The 19,103-nt window shown below is 45.7% G+C and overlaps 1 protein-coding gene across 1 annotated transcript; it reads right to left on the bottom strand.

The window, feature by feature from the left end:
- Window positions 1-5,889, bottom strand: LOC132588773 (ferritin heavy chain). Its single transcript, XM_060261205.1, has 4 exons — window positions 5,564-5,889; window positions 2,362-2,508; window positions 1,485-1,610; window positions 1-311 (listed from the first exon to the last, which is right to left on the bottom strand). Exons 1-4 carry the CDS (start codon window positions 5,672-5,674, stop codon window positions 147-149), a joined length of 549 nt encoding a protein of 182 aa, XP_060117188.1. The 5' UTR covers window positions 5,675-5,889; the 3' UTR covers window positions 1-146.
- Between the last annotated feature and the right edge of the window lie 13,214 nt (window positions 5,890-19,103).

Genomic DNA, 19,103 nt, shown 5'->3' with positions numbered 1-19,103 from the left:
TGGAACCAAGTCAGTTTATTGGGCATGAGATACAACACAAAAAAATTGAGTTTTTTACAGTCATGGACAGTGTTCGGGATTAACCAAAGACACATGCATGGTCAAACAAAATGCTCAAGTTTCAGTGAGGCGTTAATGGCAGGCTTCTAGTTCTCATTGTCACTTTCTCCCAAGGTGTGCTTGTCAAATAGGTACTCTGCCATTCCAGATTTTGGTGCCCCCATCTTGCGCAGATTGGTCACATGATCACCCAGCTCCTTGATAGATTTGACCTGCTCATCCAGATAGTGTGTTTCAATGAAGTCACATAACTGGAAGGAGAAAGTGGTGTAGGTTAAACAGCAGCACACAAATCCAGCCCACAGATTCCCAGCCAAGAACCCGCCAGGGAATCATGCAAGAATACAATGATCTAAAGAAGCAGTGTGGCATCATTAGTCTGGATTTCCAACTCAAACATGCTTCTCTTCCTTTTAGTCCACATTTTCCCTGCACAGATAGAATTACTAGATTTAATAAACTCCATAGATGGGAGCAGTGAAGAAATCCAAGGATATAATTTTAACAAAAGGTGTATACTATATAATTTGAAAATGGATTCTGTGCAGTTGAGACAAAATAATAGGGGATAATTCATGTAAAGAACTTATTGTAGAATTAAGTTTTTGAAAGTATTCATATGCAAAATAATACCGGAATGTATTGTGTACTTTCCTATTCCCCATCCCTGTCTTTGCTTGAAACTAATAAAACTTTTTTTGGAAAAAAGAAAAAAAATCCAAGGATATTATCGTTGACCTCAGGGCCTGTAGAGTTCTGTAGTCAGGTGGGCATGGTCTAAGTTCCAAAGCAATAAAAATGCATCCTGCCTGAGGACAGCCCAATGTCATTAGATCACAGAAACTAAGCAGGGTTGGCTGTGGTTAAAATCTGAATAGACCATCAAGAAGTCCAGAGTTGCTACACAGAGGCAGACAATGGCAAACCACCTCTGGACACCTCTTGCCTTGAAAATCCCATAGAGTTGCCATAAGTTAAGATGCAACTTGACAGCACTATCCACCACCATCCCATGAATCAGTTATGCAAACTTAACAACATTTTGATTTGTATGGTTTACTCTATAATTTGCCAGTTTCTATAGTTCTGTTTTGCTAGTATGAGCTGGACAGAAAAACTGGAGCCGTAGCTACAGAATGACCTTATTCAACTTCCAGATTAAAAATTCAGCAGGTATTGCTTATACTTTCAGATTTATTTTTCGAGCCATTCCAATTATTTACTGGCTCCCATTTCATTTACAATTCCTACTAATACTGTTTGCAAATCTATTTCTAAAGTCACCCCCCTCTAACTACATCCCATTTTTTCCCTAAGGGTACAGCAGAATAAATAGGGCACTATTCACAGTGACACAGCACAAAACAATTGGTCTGTACTACAATTTCCATTTGAGCATGGCATTTTCATTAGCTGCAACTTACATGGGGATCATTTTTGTCAGTTGCCAGTTTATGAAGTTCCAATAGAGACTGGTTCACATTCTTCTCCAAGTGCAAAGCACACTCCATTGCTGTCAGTCCACTCTCCCAATCATCACGATCTGGTTTCTAATAAAAGAGAAGCAGCAAATTTTCACATTGGAGATCCAAGCAGATACTCCACACAACACGGTATGCCTGTCGACAGCAAACCTTCTTCTGTGCCCACACTTCAAGATACTCAGAATTTTTTCTCTGACATAAGACATTTGCTTAGTTAGTATCACCTAGGAAACAATGACTTACATGCTACTTACATTTAGGCAAGAATCCCAGTTTATAAGCACAATCACTATCGGATCAGTATGAACTACAGTTTCCATGACAGTCAGATTCTCAAATTGTGTTTTCAATGCACCACAGTTCTGGAAGGACTACCATTTGGCACTGAGATACCAACTCTCTCCATGAGCCAAGTCTATCCAGAACACTTTTAATCATGCATAGCCGAATAGCAGCAATGGCTGGCAATCTTGTTCCTCACTGAGAGACTCTCCCCTCCATGAACACCAGAACAAAGGTTGAAAACTGCTGCCTTGAGGGTAAGACACATGATTGCTGCTGAACTGTACCATGGGCATGCACGCATGTGTGAATACTTTTCATAGAGGTCCTTCTACGTACATGACCACGATATGAGGGGGAAGGCTCTAAGTTCACCTCTTCCAGAATACTAGTTTTGCATATGCACAGGATACAAACAGAAATCTCATTAGGAGGAAAGGCAGGCTAAAACGGTAAAAAAATACAGCAAGTCCCACCCCAGAATACAGCCACATGATACAACCTTAATTCTTCAGTCTTCCACAGTACAACTGACCTTGATGTCCTGTAGGAAAATACGACCACCCCTCTGGTTCTGCAGCTTCATAAGTTTCTCTGCATGTTCTCGCTCCTCATGAGACTGGTGCAAGAAGTACTTAGCGAAGTTCTTCAGCGCCACATCATCACGGTCAAAGTAGTAGGACTGATGGGGGGGGAAATCCAAATACTTGAATTACAAGACCCAGTATTTCAGCCATTAATACTCAGCCAACTGTTTCTAACTTTGTAATGGAACAGACAGGCAGATGTTTTCTGCTGTAGAGTTTACTAAATGCTTGATTTTTATCAAGCCTGGCTGTACTCAGGTTTGGAACACTCAGTTTAAGATATAACACAAAAGATATAAAACTACGCCTTTCCCCATATACACCCCAGAGGTCGTTGCGATCGGCTACACAACACCTCCTGACCACTCCTGGCCCCAAGGACGCCCGTCTTGGCTCAACTAGGGCCAGGGCCTTCTCGGCCATGGCCCCTGACTGGTGGAATCAGCTCCCTGTAGAGATCTGGGCCCTACCCGAACAACTGCCATTTCGTAGGGCCTGCAAGACGGAGCTGTTCCGCCGGGCCTATGGTTGAGGCAGCGGGCATCCTATTATTCCATCATTTGGCCTCCCTTGCAGTGACATTACCATCATTTAATGTGGGCCTATAACTGGTTACTTGATATGCTGTGGCCTGTCCACCAGTGGTGCATTTTATTTATTGCTTTTACAGTTTAATTCTAATGTGGTGTTTTAACTTTGATCTGTAGTTTTTTATTGTTATTTTATACGTTGTGATCTGCCTTGAGCCTGTTTATGGGAAAGGGCGGAATATAAGCCTACTAAATAAATAAATGAATAAATAAATAAAATAGTGTGAGATCTAATGATGCATCTGATTCTCTGGTACAGTTCAATACCCCATGGACCCCACAGCAATACAGAAATCATACTGCTTGGGAATTCAGCAATTATTTGCCAGTATAAAAAACAACACTAGGATGATAAAACCCGGTTTGGAAGTCATCACAGCAATGGGATTGGAGTGCTTGAAACATACTTCCCCCAATTTAACTATTAGGCTACTACAAACACTACTCAACAAATTGTCCATTCTAGCCCAATCCCACATAGCACACACTTCCATCTTTGCGAAGTTAAGAAAAGTTCAGGGACAGAAGTAGAGGTAAATATGGTATGGGAAATCCTTTCTCTGTTTGGGAACCAGAGGTCATTAGCACCAGAATCCCCCCCCCCCTTTTGCTCTCTTGGGAGGCCTCTAACAGTAGAAAACCTGGTTTCAAACCTCAGGCATATTTTAAATACATGTGCCAGCTTTCAACAAAAGTCATTCAATGTGGACTACTTGAACACACCCAGAACCATAATTTCACCATTTACTAACAAAAATTCAGGACACCTCTTAAATAAGTAAATGATACTGCACTGAACATCGCACTGCTTTGTTTTGGAGCATATGTTAAGTATTCACCTGACAATACACCCTGGCTGCGGGTTCTAAGGAAGATTCATGCACAATAAAAGTTCTGTTGCAAAACTTTTCACATTCTAATCATTGGACATACTTCTCTGGACCCTGGAAGAAGCCAAAAGATGACTGCACTCACACCCTTAACTGCATACTGTTCTCAAGCTGATAGGTATACTGATGATGCTGACTGCCAGAACACTTACCCCACACCCAGATTATGTAGTGGCTGGAAACAAGATGAATTTATACTATTTCACCAAGCCTTCTGACTGCCCAGTCCAAAGGCTTTAGTAACACCAATGAATACAAACAAGCATTATTTCAGGTCCAAAGTCAATCGAAGTACAATCCTCCTGTACTAGAGACAAGCTCTGGAGACTCTGCACCCCAAGCATAGTTTACTCGCAAACTGGAACCCAATCACATTCTGCCTCCTCCGAGCGGGCCAAAGTCCTATAAAGGTTCCTTCCGCCTCGCCAGTTTCAACGGAGCCTGTTTGGTTGCGTCACTAAAATGCTCCTGTGAGCCAAAGGCGCAGGGAGCCGCCAAGAGGACTCTTCGCCTGTGGCGCAGCAGTTCAACACATCCTTTAAAGTTGCATATCGGTTAATGATAATAATAAATTTATTTTTATATCCCGCCCTCCCCCACCAAAGGCAGGCTCAGGGCGGCTAACAAGACATGGTATGCACCATGATTACGGTAATATACAATCATTACTATAAAACAATTAAAATAGTTAAATTACATTCATAAATTAAGTTAAAATTAGATAGACAGTTAAACCATTATAAATTATAAATTTCGGTGCTACAGTTCAGACTATGTGTAGGATGGCTAGATGTCATTTCCCGGGTTTCATCTTAAAGCGAGCTGAAAGAGGACAGTTTTGCAAGCCCTGCGAAACTGATTTAGGTCTGGCAGGGCTTGCACCTTCTCTGGTAGTTGATTCCACCACTGGGGAGCCATCGTTGAGAAGGCTTGCGCCTTCGTTGTTTTCAATCTAACCTCCCTTGGTCCAGGGACTTTTAAAAGATTTTGAGAACTAGATCTCAGTGCTCTCTGAGGAACATATGGGGAGAGGCGGTCCCTAAGGTAGGCAGGTCCTCGGCCATATAGGGCTTTAAAGGTAATAACCAGCACCTTATAGAGGAGTCAGTATTCGAAGAGGAGGGCAGCGCATTAACGGTACACGGCTGCCAACCTCTTTATTGCTGTCGCGCCTAGCTTTATTGGCCGCAGGGAAGAAAAACAGTAAAAAAAAACAAAAGTGGCCTCGCTGGATCGACACAAAAGGTCACCTAAACCTGCACTTCCTTACCAAGGCTGCCACTGCAGTTAAGCAAGGCTGCAGGCCGCTGGTGGCCTCGCCCCCTACCCATCCAGCGCCTAGAGCAGGCCGGCAAGAACCTGAGTCACTCTGGGGCAAGAACGAGGAGAAATGCAACGGGTCTAGCGAGGCGCGACTGTTTACCACGATCCTGGCATCCGGGGACTCCTCCCTTCCTTCACGCCTGCGGGGTGCAAATCCAGAAAGGATACGCCGCCCACACAACGCAGGCCTCAAGGACACGCCAAGGCAGGCGCGTAAGCACCGAAGGAGATGGCGGCGGCTGCCCCGCCACAGCTTCCATGTTCTTCCTCAGCAGCACCAGAGCGAGGACGCCGCGCAGGGCGGCTAACCCTCCTCTCGCCCCTTCCGAGCCGCAGTCGCTGCTCACCATGCTGAGGTACACGTAGGAAGCGTAAAGCTCCAGGTTGATCTGCCGGTTGATGGTCGCTTCGCAGTCCTGATGGTAGTTCTGGCGCACCTGGGAAGGAGACGAAGCCATGGCAGCGCGGCGGTGAGAGTGAGTGGCGACGGGGCTCTGCGGAGGAGGCGAGAAGGGGGGGGGAGTTCCGTCCAATCACTGTTGAAGCAGGAACCTCCTCAACTCGGTCTCGCAGGTCGTTCTAAACGCAGCCGCTTTACGCGCCTCCTGTATATAGCGCGAGGTTACGTCATAATCAGAGACGAGAAGCCACGCCCGCCGCCGTGCAAGCCCCAGGGAGGAGGGCTTCAGAGGCTCGAGTTTGGGCCCCTCCCTCGCCGAGAGGCTCGTAAGCAGTAAGCATGAGTCGGCTGTTCTTCCAGTGCTCGTGTGCCTGGCTGACCCTCGGGGATGGAGGGAAGGGTGGTGGCGCTGAAGACATTGCGGCTTGTGTGTCATTTATATTTCGTGCACAGGAAAAACCCCTCCGCACGCAAGAGGCGATTTTCTAAGATGAGAAAATTCTAGCATTCCGACCTTGACAGTAGAGAAAGGGCCTGTTTCTTATTGCCCTCGACCCAAACAAGCACACACACCCTGTAAGGTGTGCAAGGTGAAATCCAAAGGAAGTCGGTTACTGTAAGGCATGCTGTTCCTGACATTCCGCACTGCAAGGCATGGATGCTATTCCCTGATATTCCATGTGGTTTTGGAAAATTGCATGTGTATAGTGGTTTTTTGGAATATATATATCGTTCCGGTATACACACACACACACACCTAGAACTTTTCAGTTTTGTCCACATTGCCCAAAGTTAGGCCCCAAACAATCCTACATCAATAATAGGTAAGGTAGCTGTAATGTACTGAGTGATGAGACGTGTTGAAGGCAACATGCTTTATTAGCGAGTACATCACAAGCAAGCAATGCAGGCCGGGTCCCGATTATATACATACCCCGGAACAACCCTCAGTCTGGCCAGTTCCAATCCTGGCCAGTTAAACTTCCTGCCACAGATCTTGATTGGTGGAGCGTATTTGCAGAGCTACAACCGGGGACCAGTAGACGTCCACTGGTCACCTCCGTAGCGTCTGCTGTGTTGTAATTTCGGGACTGAAATGCAAGACACAACAGTAGCTGCATCAGGTAATTCTATGTGACAAGTTATGTGTCTGAAATTTTTTGGCAGGAACTTTTGTAGCTCAGTCTCTTAAAAAATCCTGTTCATTCAGACACAGGTCCCACTTTATTCAATAAGGCTTACTTCCAGGTAAGTGTGCACAAGCTTCATCAGCAACAGATCACATTGGCTTATCTAGATGAAGGGAAAATACAGTTTTATAAATTGGCTAATTTGTCAGCTCTATATGAGCACTGGCATTAGGGCTGAGCTGTTAGCGTTGTAATGCAATGATGTTCTGTGATGACTTATTGGCTGTTTAAAAAGTTTTAGACTGATTGAAGATAAGATAAAAACAGAAGAAAAGCCCTGCTTTATCCAACTAAAGGTCCGTTTAGTCAAGCATCCTGTTTCCTATAGTGGCCAAGCAGATGCATTCCAGAAGCTCAAAAGTGGGGCATGTTGGCATTCGCTCTCCTTGGCTGCTTTGTGACTGGTATTCAGAAGAATACAGCTCTCAAACTGGAGGTCCTGCTTAGTTATGTTGGCTAACAGTCTTTGATAGAGCTCTTCTCCAAGAGTATGTTTAATCCCATTTGACAGTCATATAAGCTAGTGGCTATTGTGGTGAAACCAGTTTCCTCATTTCCTCATCAGTCATTTGGACTGATCTTGCAGGGCTATTCTGGCATTCACTCTTTGACCTCTCCTTTTCTCCTCTGTAATCTTTAAGGTCTTTGACACCTCTACTTTTGTTTGGCAGAAAGAGATAAGCAAAAATGTTTCAGATGCTGGGGGGAATAGTAAGCCAGTTCAAAGCAACTGTTGAGGCAGAACTTCATATGATTTCAGTGCATTGGGCAAATCTTTGGCTGCAGCTCTCTAGCTCAAGGAACAGCATTTTATTAGGGTTTGTAGAATCTTTCGGGCTCAAGTGCCGTGTTCTACTGGAGAAAGTTTTTCTTCCAGACGTTTCGTTCTCGGCTGCAGAGAACATCCTCAGTGGCGTTGCAGCCGGAGCAGGCGCTCTGACCTTCTTGTCTGCTGTGCATTGAGTGAGAAATACAAAGAAATACAGCAGCCAAGAAGGTCAGAGTGCCTGCTCCGGCTGCAACGCCACTGAGGATGTTCTCCACAGCTGAGAACGAAACGTCTGGAAGAAAAACTTTCTCCAGTAGAACACGGCACTTGAGCCTGAAAGATTCTACAAACCCTAATGATGATGCCAGCCGTGAAAACCTGGAATCTTTCATAACAGCATTTTAGCTAATATTGAATGGCTTGGAGCAGAAAACTTTATGGATCTGAGCATATCATGTCTTTTGGATGGAGAGTGGTTTTTCATGTTATACATGATAATTTTTTTCTCCAGCAACTGGTTTTAAAGCTGATGTCACACATGAACATAGTCTTGCCAGGACCAACTCAAGAAATATTTGGGGGCTTTGGAGGTGGAACTGGGAGCAAGGATTGCCAGGTCCAACTCAAGAAATATCTGGGGGCTTTGGAGGTGGAACCGATATGTGACAACCATGACTGAACTCCAAAGGAGTTTTAAATGCCTTCCCTCCATTGAAAACAATAAAGAATAAGGGCATCTTCTTTGGGGGCTCATAGAATTGGACCCCCTAGTCCAAACTTTTTGAAACTTGAGGAGTGTTTTCAGGAGTGGCACCAGATGCTATGCTGAAAATTTGTTACCTCTACCTAAAAAAACCAGCCCTGCCAGAGCTCCAGATACTCACAGATCAATTCTCCATTACACCCTATGGAAATCAGTCTCCTTAGGGCAGGGGTGTCAAACTCATGAGGGTTGGATCAGACATAAATGAGACCTTGTTGGGCCATGCCATGTTGGGTTGGGCCATATGTGTAACTATTTAAGATTAGGTAGCTGAGATATAAACTTCATAAAGGACAAAGACAAAGATTTTTTTTTAAAAAACCAAACCTTAAAATAAAACATGCTTAAAACATGCTTAAAACATTAGCACTTGTTGGTCTTAAAGGTGCTTTCTTTGTATTTCTCCCATGGGATCCAGGGAACTGGGCAAAGGAAGCTCTGTCTCTTTTCTTCCTTTCCCAGGGGACCAGGAGGGGGAGGAGCCTCAGCCAGTAGAAGAAGGAGAGGCTTGGCTCAGTAGCTCTGCTGTGCGATTGAGAGAGCCTAGCAAAGGATGTTCTCCCCCCCCTTCCTCCCCAAAGGAGGAGCCTCAGCTGATGGAGAAAAGAGAGGCTTTGCTCTGTAGCTCCTGTTTGATTGAGCAAGCCTGGCAAAGCAAGCTGTGATACAGAAGGAAGCAAGAGAGAGGGAGAAGAAAGCAGATGACAGCCAGTTGCTTGGAGGCCTGATAGGAGCTCTCCGAGGGCCTCATTCGGCCCACACTGGGCCACATGTTTAACACCCCTGCCATAGGGTATAATGGAGTGCCCAGCAGACATTTCCCTCCCGCCCCCCTCTTTCTGATGACCCTGAAGCAGGGGGAGGGCCTCCAAACCATGGGATCCCCTGCCCCCAACTTGGGATTCAGCAAACAAAGGAGACGTGAGGTAATTATATGGCCAAAGAATAAAATAAGAAGACGACGACTGCAGATTTATACCCCTCCCTTCTCTCAATTCATCATGCATGACGCAGGAGTGTGCATCAATAGGAATGTGCGACAAGAGACTCAGAGCAGCTTACAATCTCCTATATCTTCTCCCCCCGCAACAGACACCCTGTGAGGTGGGTGGGGCTGAGAGAGCTCTTACAGCAGCTGCCCTTTCAAGGACAACTTCTGCTATAGCTATGGCTAACCCAAGGCCATTCCAGCAGGTGCAAGTGGAGGAGTGGGGAATCAAACCCGCTTCTCCCAGATAAGAGTCTGCACACTTAAGCACTACACCAAACCACTACACCAAAGCCCCAGGGTGAGAAAAGACTTAAGTACTTAACAAAACTTTAAGGTATTTAACATCTGTAATTAAGAACAATATATGAAGCTACAAAGCCCACTATAACAAGGAAAACTTACAAACAACAAAGCAATACAAAATGCAGTGTGACACAGTGTAGTAACCCAATGCCGATGCAGGTTGCTCTTAGCAAATAGATGTCAAGTTAGTCCAAAAGTGTGGCTCAGCCAACAGTATTCTTCTCTGGCCACTTCAGTCTTGACCACCCTGAGAAAGCAGAGCTGTACCGGTAATCGATAATGTCCAGTTTCGAGTAGCCTTAGTCTTCAGCTCGCATAAATCTCAAAGCAATGTCCCCATGTCTGAAATAAATTCCCAAAGAGGAAAAAACATATTCTAGCTGTTGGGACGTCTATTGCCTTCCTTTGGATTGAAATATGCTCCTTCTGCTCAGCATCCAGGACTGAGATTTATGTGAGCTGAAGACTTTTCCTTCATTCTTTATCCAACTAGGGATTGGCAACCCTAGTATAGAGGCACTAGTGGGCAAACATGCGAGTTGCTTCTTTCAAAAGATAGAGTGCGGTATGCAGTAGCTTATTAGAAATGATGCAATGCACTAGCAATAATGAGGAAAAACAAATAGAAAAATGTCACTGGGAAATTCCTACAGATCACTTAGGCATTAGGACAACGGAAGCTGGGAATCTTTATTAAGACAACTCATAGTAGAGAGCGAAGTCATGCTGTGGCTTAGACAGTAAGAGATCAGCTGGAAATGGGACCTCAGCACTGACTGCTTTATGTGGTCAGTGATTCATCATGCATGACGCAGGAGTGTGTGTCAATAAGAATGTGCAACATCTTTATATCTCTAGTCCATTGACATAGCAAGATTTGGAAAGGTAACACTTGCTACCGTGCTCTATGGGGAAGGGAGAAGCTTTTGTTGGCAGTTAATACTTCCAAAAGAAGAGGTCAAGGTACAGGATCTAAGCCTTTCAAAGATGAGGAAGATATTGTGCTTTTTGTTGGACATAGGCCCATTATTTCAAAAATCCTTATTAACTTGATGATCAAGTGGGCCATTTCTGCTTCTCAAAAGCAGAGATGCTCTTAGGGAGGCTGACCTTGCACTCAAGTAAGGGGCAAATTAGTATTTATTCAGATGTCAAGCATCCATTCTGTTATAACGTGAAACAGGTGCCCTCTCTAACCCTTCTACTCCACTGTTTTATATCATTGGTTCTCAGGCTCTCAGAGTGATTGTAGGGACACTTGTCTCAAGCACCTGAGCCAGCCACCCAACACACACCCTCAGTGAACCAGGCTTGGACAGTCTTCCAGAAGAGGGTGGTCAGGCCAAGGTGCTACAGTCACCATTTTAATCCACACTCACTCCCCACCCCCCTTCTAGGCTTCCCAACCCTCCCGCCCTGGCGGGGGACCCCAGGATTTCCACTCTCTTCCCCCGCTCCCCCAAAAAACGGAAGAGGGGGGAGGGGGGAAATGACGCCGGGGAGCATGGCGAGCCGCCCGATCCTGGAGCGGGCGAGGCCGCCGCGCCGCTGCTGCCCCCTCCCCGCCCACCGCAGCTGCTCCTCCAAGATGGGCCCAGGCTGAGCCCATCTTGGAGGAGCAGCCAAGAGGCGGCAGCAGCGCAGGCAAAACCAGAGAAGGGGAGGGCGAGCAGGCCAGGAGCATGGCGAGCCGCGAATCCGGGCCCTTCTAGGACCCGGACTCGCGGCTCGCCACGCCCCCGGCCTGCCTCCACCCCCCCTCCGATTCCACCCCAGAGGCGGAGCGGGCGAGGCCGCCGCGCTGCTGCTGCCCCCCCCCCGCCCCACCGCAGCTGCTCCTCCGAGATGGGCTCAGCCTGAGCCCATCTCGGAGGAGCAGCCACGGCAAGCGGAGAAGAGGCGGCAGCCGTGCAGCGGCGTCGCCCGCTCCGAGACGGGGTGGCTCGCCACGCTCCCCGGCGCCGTTTCCCCCCCTGCCCCCTAGCTCCACCCCCCTGCCCCCTAGCTCCACCCCAGTGTCTCCTGGCTCCACCCCCAAAGTCCCCAGATATTTCTGGGATTGGACTTGGCAACCCTACCCCCTTCTCAGTTTTTATTGAATGACTGAATTAAATTGAAAGATGTACAGAACATGCAGAATTATGCTTACAAGATACTAAACCCATAATCCCCCCCCACAGAAATTTAGAATTACTCTTTACAATCCACGTAGGATCACAATCACACAGGCATGGTTAATAAAGTAGGTTCAGTACAAAGGTAATATAATGTATTCAGATAGGCATAGTATGCAAATAAAATACATAGCGACTTGGAAAGCAATAAGAATTGCCAGAGTCTGACAAACACATTGCACAGAAAAGCACAGGGTGAACAAACTTTCCTAGTTTTGGGGGGAAAGAAAAAAAAATCAAAACCATATTACAAAAGTGAGGGAGTATCTCTGCTTTTAGAAAAATATCAGACTATTGTAAAATGTGTGGGTTTTTTTGGCAGAATGTTGAGATCAGAGAGTTATGCAACAAGAGGGAACCAAAGTTCTACAAAGGTTTCCTGAGATTTAGGTGAGAGTGCCTGAGAATTATGAGGTTAAATTTACTTGAACCAAGTATCCCTAATAGCTTTTGCTAATGCATACAGCAGCTTGATGTACCTCAGCCCTCGATGTAGTGCATGAAGTGGTGATCCACATCAAATACAGTAAGTGGAGAGAAGCTAATGTAGTGAATTTTATATAGGGAATGGCTAGATGAGATTGAGCCACGCTCCTGATAAATTCTGGTTGCTAGGGAGATTAGGGAATGCTGGGGAGTGAGTGATAAGTGAGGGAAAATGACAGTTGAGAAAGGCTCAGTTGGGGGAGTTGATGGAGAGAAAAGTATGCTTCAAGGAGGAAGAACTATTCGAAAGAATGGTGTATAGGTGCCCTTGATATGGGACCTGGAGCTATGCTGACCTGTGGGCCTCCCAAACAAACAATGCTTTGATGTCTTTTTTTTCAGAGATGGTCAAATTATTGGGAGAGGCTTTGATATGTTTATTTGGGAGTACCTGGATGGGTATTCCAGAGGTATAACTAAAAGGCATGAATGTGTGATTGCTTGATGGGAAAACTACCAGCCTTGAAGTGCTAATTTGGAGCAAATGGGAAAGAAAGAAAGCCAAAACCAGAAAATATTTTCCCTGGTTTCACTCTTGTTGGCATCCATTTTGTGTGCCATTTCAGGATTAACAATTTTATCATTATTATTTTTAGAAGTGATATTAATATGAAGGGCATTTTCTCTCTGTGTGTGCTAACTGTCGGTGCGGGTGTTAGCAGTGTGATGTGCTCAACGGTGAGCCCCAGGAAAGAAGTGAGCCAGACACCTGCAGCTAGTGCTAAAGTAGTGTATTTACAATATATACAACTCGTGCTCACTAGTGCAGTCAAATACATTAAACACAGGACCAAAGTGCTCCGCCAGCAAGTGTACTCTCGAAGAGAGACCTGTGCATTGCAAGCACAGTCCATTTATAGTTCTGTCAGCCAATCCTGGCAGTCCACAGTCATGCTGACTCAGCAGGTCCTTTCCACCTGTCTTCAGCCGGCTCAAACCGGCCTGTAGATAAGGTCACTGTGACCTAGCATGCCAGCTAGATCACCTGCTGTCATAACAGAGCTGTCAAACTGTGTTAAGATAGATTCCATTACTGACAAACCTCCTAATCTATCGTACACAGTAAACCCAAACACAGTTTACATACATATTTGATAACTGTATATCACACACAATGTTATGCCATGTTACACTCACATGCTTTCACATTGTTTCCTTAGACAGCAGTATTACACACTTATCCCAATTACAGGTTCACAGTTTCCAATCCAGGAACTCATCATCATCCTGGTCAGCCAGTTCCTTCTGGCGTTTGGCTTCAGCCTCCCTGTTCCGTGCCTCACACTCTGCCACCCAGACATTCCACGCCTCAGCCTTTTTTCTGAGCATTTCTTGGAACCCTGGTGGGTCTCGTTTAACTACCAGTGTAACATAAGGCACCTTGTATCTAGCAGGAGGGATACCCTTTGTGGCTCTAGCAGATACCCGGGGTCCTGCACTTGCACCAGGCTCGGCTCCTTCAAGCTCACTGCATGCCACCTCCTGGGCTGGTTCCTCCTCCTGACTCAGAGGTTGCACCTCCTGACTTGGAAGTTCCACTTCCTGACTTTGCACCTGAGGCTCTGTGCCAACTTTGGGCTCACCTCCTTCTGCCTGTCTGCTTGCCAGCTCTTGGCCGGGAGATTGTTGTTCCTGCTTAATTACCCTTGGCAGGACTCCAGCACCGTTATCAGTACTTGGCAGCAGTACAAGTTCTCTTTCAGTAGCATGTAATTCTGGCCACCTGGCGCGCTCATTAAACCTGGCAGTTCTACTGAAAGTTAGCTTGGCCCTCTTATCGCAAAAGCGATAACACCTAGCTTCTGGCTTGTAGCCCAGAAAAGTTAGGCTCACTGCCCGGCCAGCTCCCTCCCTCCTATTCTCTGAGGGGATGTCAACCCAAGCTTTCGTCTCAAAGACTCTTAAAAACTTTAAGTCTGGAACCTTATTGTATAGCCTTCTGTAAGGCAAGTCATTCACAGCTTTACACCAAATTCGATTGTGCAAGTACACTGCTGAATACATTGCCTCGGCCCAATAAGAAATTGGCAACTTGGCATCTTCCAACATGCTATACATTAAAGTCTGCAGTATAGCTCCGTGCCGCTCTGCTAACCCATTTTCTTGGGGCGTGGCCGGGTTCGCTAACCTGTGGGCAATGCCCTTGTTCTCCAGCTAACGTTTAAACTCATTAGAGAGAAATTCCCCACCGCGGTCGGACTGAATAGCTTTGATATGCTTATCCAACTCCCTTTCCACCGCTTTAGCCCATTTGGTAAACACCTTGTATACCTCGGATTTGTGCTTCAAGGCAAACACCCAGGAATACCTGGTATGGTTGTTGGTAGCCACTAGGCAATACTGCCTCCCCGACAGACTCTTTGGCAATGGGCCAATTACATCAAGATGAATGAGTTCTAAGGCACGCTTACTCTCTCTGTTGCTCTGCCTAGCAACTGCACAAGCCCTGCTTTTAGTCTTTTTGCAGACCTGGCAGTCTAAGTAACACCTGCAGGGCTTTACCTTCAGACTTGGCACCAACTGTAGGGTCTTTTTCAATGCATTAAACCCACAGTGCCCGAGTCTTCTGTGGAACAGATGGATGCATTGATCGTGCACTGGCACATTTGACACTTGTGCAACCTGGGCACAATGACTCTGAACCACATACACATTCCCATCTCGTTTCCCAGTAGCAAGCAGCTTCCCCCCACCTCCTAAGATCTTACAACAGGCTTTTTCAAACTTTACCTGATAGCCATCGTCAATTAACATGCTTACACTTAGCAGATTTGATCTTAATGAGGGGACACACAAAACATGCTGCAATGTGCAATCCAAAACAGGAAACTCTATACAGCCAGAACATGTAACAGCCGCGGTAGCACCGTCGGCTAATCTAACATGACTGAGTTCAGGAATGTCAACATCTCTCAGCAGCTCCTTGTCGCAGCAGAGATGGCTCGTTGCACCAGAGTCCAATACCAGACAGACCCGGTACTCCCTCCTGCAGAAGTGACCAGCCGGGCTTCTTCCGCACATCTGCTGGTGGTCCTCTGCCCTCGCTGCCTCCGTCCACGCCGCTTCCCTTTCTCTGCCCCTCACGCTTAAGGTAGTGTTCCATTCGCAGGCTCCACACCGCGTAGTTGGCTGAGTTAAGCTTCTCGACGGCCACTGCAAGCTGCTGCTGAGCCATGATGCCGACTCCTCCACACAGCTGGCTGCCGTCCTCCCTCTGGCTCTTGGAATGAGATAGCTGGTACTCCTTTGTCCTTCAACTGGCGTTCCTCGCCTCCGGCTCCTTCACAACTCGGTCAGCTCAACACTCACGGTGCTCCTCTGCGCAGCGGAAGTGTGCTGGGCCCATAACCCTGTCGGTGCGGGTGTTAGCAGAGAGAGCTGTGTGATGTGCTCAACGGTGAGCCTCAGGAAAGAAGTGAGCCAGACACCTGCAGCTAGTGCTAAAGTAGTGTATTTACAATATATACAACTCGTGCTCACTAGTGCAGTCAAATACATTAAACACAGGACCAAAGTGCTCCGCCAGCAAGTGTACTCTCGAAGAGAGACCTGTGCATTGCAAGCACAGTCCATTTATAGTTCTGTCAGCCAATCCTGGCAGTCCACAGTCATGCTGACTCAGCAGGTCCTTTCCACCTGTCTTCAGCCGGCTCACACTGGCCTGTAGATAAGGTCACTGTGACCTAGCATGCCAGCTAGATCACCTGCTGTCATAACAGAGCTGTCAAACTGTGTTAAGATAGATTCCATTACTGACACTAACCTGCCCCTCTGCAGGAGGAGGGGCCTGACTTCTGACACTAGCTGTCCCTTTAATATGTTTGATCTACTGCAAATACCAGGTGATGTTAGATCCATGTGTTGTCTGAAGCAACAGAATAGAGTCTTTTTTGGGCCTGTCTTGTAACAGGTTTTCTCTGTTTCCTGACTTCATCAGGTGGATACTTTAGTTCAAAAAAGGTTTGTTGTAGATTCCCCAGGTGAGAATATCTGTAGGATTCAAGCAAATGCAGCTGTAGTGTAGAGCCTGGCTGTATACAGTGGATCATTTGATATGTTTAGGATGGTAGCTGGAAGCACGTAGGTATGTTTGTCAGTCAGTAGGTTTCTGGTATGTGTTGTCTATGGATCCATTGTGTATTTTTACAGTAGTGTCCAGAAACTATATTTCTTGCATAGATTGGTTCATTGTCAGATTGATGGTGGGGTGAAAGTAATTGAATGCTTGTTGGAATGAGCCCAGGGCTTCTTTACCATGTGTCCAGACAATAAAAATGTCATCAATATAGGTATAAGAGAGCTGGGAATGAGTGGGAGTCTAGGAAGCATTGCTCCAGGTTGCCTGTAAAGATGTTAGCATATTGTGGGGGCATGCGGGTAGGTACCCATGACTATACTATCAATTTGGAGGAACAGTTAATCACCAGATCTGACATTGTTGTGGGTGAGAACAAAATGGCACAGTTTGGCAGCAAAGTCAGCTGTGGTGTTGTCAGAAATTAATATTCTTTATGTTTGTAATACATCTTTATGTTTGTACATCCATGGTGGCTAAAATAGTACCATCTGGAAGATTGTTCAGAGATTGTATCTTCCTCAGAAAATCTGTGGTGTCAAGAACATAACTAGGAGCATTGGTGGCATAGGTCTTAGAATAGAGTCTATCCAGATATCACCTTGGTGATAATGCCTATGACTATAATGGGGTGTTCCCGGTTGCCAGGTTTGTGTTTTTTGGGCAGAAGATAAAAGGTGCCTGGCTGAGGTTCCTGTGGTATGTGAAAGGATTTGATCCTGAGTGTGCACTGTTAATTCCCTTACAACCTTGTTTAGTTCTTTTTTGTATGCCTTGCAATAAGTAGTATTTGAGAGTTGTTTTGACCCTCCTGGATGTCGTCTGATCTGTTCACGATGAAACCAAGTTATGTTATTTACCTCCCTTCAGCTGCCCATTTCTGTGTATCAAACCTTTATTATAGGAACAGGACATTTTTTCTGGCCAGCTGGCAACCCTATTGAACTGTAGACTTTACAGTCAAGAGCTGCAGCCTTCTGACATAAATAACTGCCACAAATCCAAAGCAAGGGCTGAGTTTGGAGGAAGCCATTTAGACAGTGTCCAGTAGCATGCACGGCTGAGAAAACAAAAAGCAGTGGGAAGATCTTGTAAGTGCTGGGTAACTATCTTGAAGAGACATTGAAATTGATCAGCTCCATTCTCCCTGTCTCTTTCTGCACTGGAAGGCAATGCAAGAGGATACTTAAACCTGGTGAATGGAGCTGTGAATGGGCAGGGCAGATCTCTCTATAAACCTGAACAAAGCTCCAGGCTTGCAGAAAAATCTGAAATCTAAAAAATAAAATAAAATAACCCAAAATTATAAAAAGGAGTGCCTGTAGATTCTGTCGGTGGCTCTCACTAGGCAAGCACAGCATTCCAAGGCTAAGTTTCGCTCTGTAAAAGGCAGAGGGAACGGCAGGTCCTTTTCTGGGCTGTTTTGGCTTCTGAAAAAAGACTCATCAGGCCTGACAGCAATTACTAGGAGACCTCCTCTTGTTAAGTATGTTGTTTACACATGTACAGAAAATGCAAATACATTTTTGGGGGGATTAACTCCCCCCCCCGTATACTTTTTCACATTTTGCTCCAAACCTGGGAAGTTCCTGAAGCTTGTTGGAAGCTTGTTTAGGGTCAGTGTGGCCCCAATCTGCACATTTAAATAACCGCAGATGACAGCCACATGTTGCTGTTAGATATATAGATGGTTAATAAAACTATAATAACAACTCAATATCTACAGTGGTTGGCAGAGCATCTTCTTAAGAAACAGTTTGCACGGTAGGCTCAGCAGGAAGTTGGCAGGCACTGCACTATGGGTAGTGTCCATCCTCATCTCTACTCTTTTTGGAGTGCTACTTGGCAACAGGCAAGAGACTCAAGGACAGTTAATGTTCTGGGTGGCCTCTGCACATAGTATGGACTACGTATTTCAGAGGGTAGCGTAACCTGGGCATTTATCTAGTTCTTATACCTGCCTGTCTCTCCCAAACCAAATGATTCAGCCGTTGGGGATCAGAGTTTTATAGAGTTCACCATTATTCATCTTTTGTGGGGAGTAGCACTGGAGTGTTCACTAGAGTTTCTGCTATGGGGCTTAGTTTCTATCCTAAGCAGCTTACTGGGTAGCTTTAAGAATGTACTGTTAACTGTTCGAGTTATATATAATTACTATCATTAGTTATCTGTGATTCAGTTGTTTTTTTGGATTTCTGTTTTGGTCATCATGTATTGTGCTACAGTAGTTTGAAGTTATGATGCTTTAAGATTTTGTACAACTTGGACTTTCAAAATGCTCTTGCATTCCTGTCTCAAAACAGTGCCATTCTTCCTACTGCCTACAGTAGTCCCACAGACAAAACATGAGCCTTCTTTGCTTACGCATGCTTTGGCCAGTTAAAGGCAATGCCACAGTCTTTGCTAACCACCCACTAAGCACCATCAGAAACAACTGGCTTCTTTATTCTTTCTAAACCAGCCATTCCATCTACTTAAAAAGTTGTTAGGTCTTCTTTCAGAGATGTCGTCTGATGCCTTTTAAGGTTTAAGACACAAAGAAAGGATGAGGAAGGGCCATATCTCAATATTAGAGCATCTGTTTGATATGTAGAAGGTGGTTCAATCCCTGGAATCTCTAAGTAGAAAGTTCAGGTAGTAGGTGATGGGAAAGATCTCTGCCCAAAACAGTTTAATAACTCTTCATTGTCAGCAGCATGTTATGCATGGAGCTCAAGAGAACACAGAGATAACATA

The sequence above is a fragment of the Heteronotia binoei genome, chromosome 21, assembly GCF_032191835.1.
Source record: "Heteronotia binoei isolate CCM8104 ecotype False Entrance Well chromosome 21, APGP_CSIRO_Hbin_v1, whole genome shotgun sequence".
NCBI classification, from domain to species: Eukaryota; Metazoa; Chordata; class Lepidosauria; order Squamata; family Gekkonidae; genus Heteronotia; species Heteronotia binoei.
The sequence above is the reverse complement of the archived record's forward strand: the minus strand, read 5'-3'. Positions and strand labels throughout refer to the sequence as shown.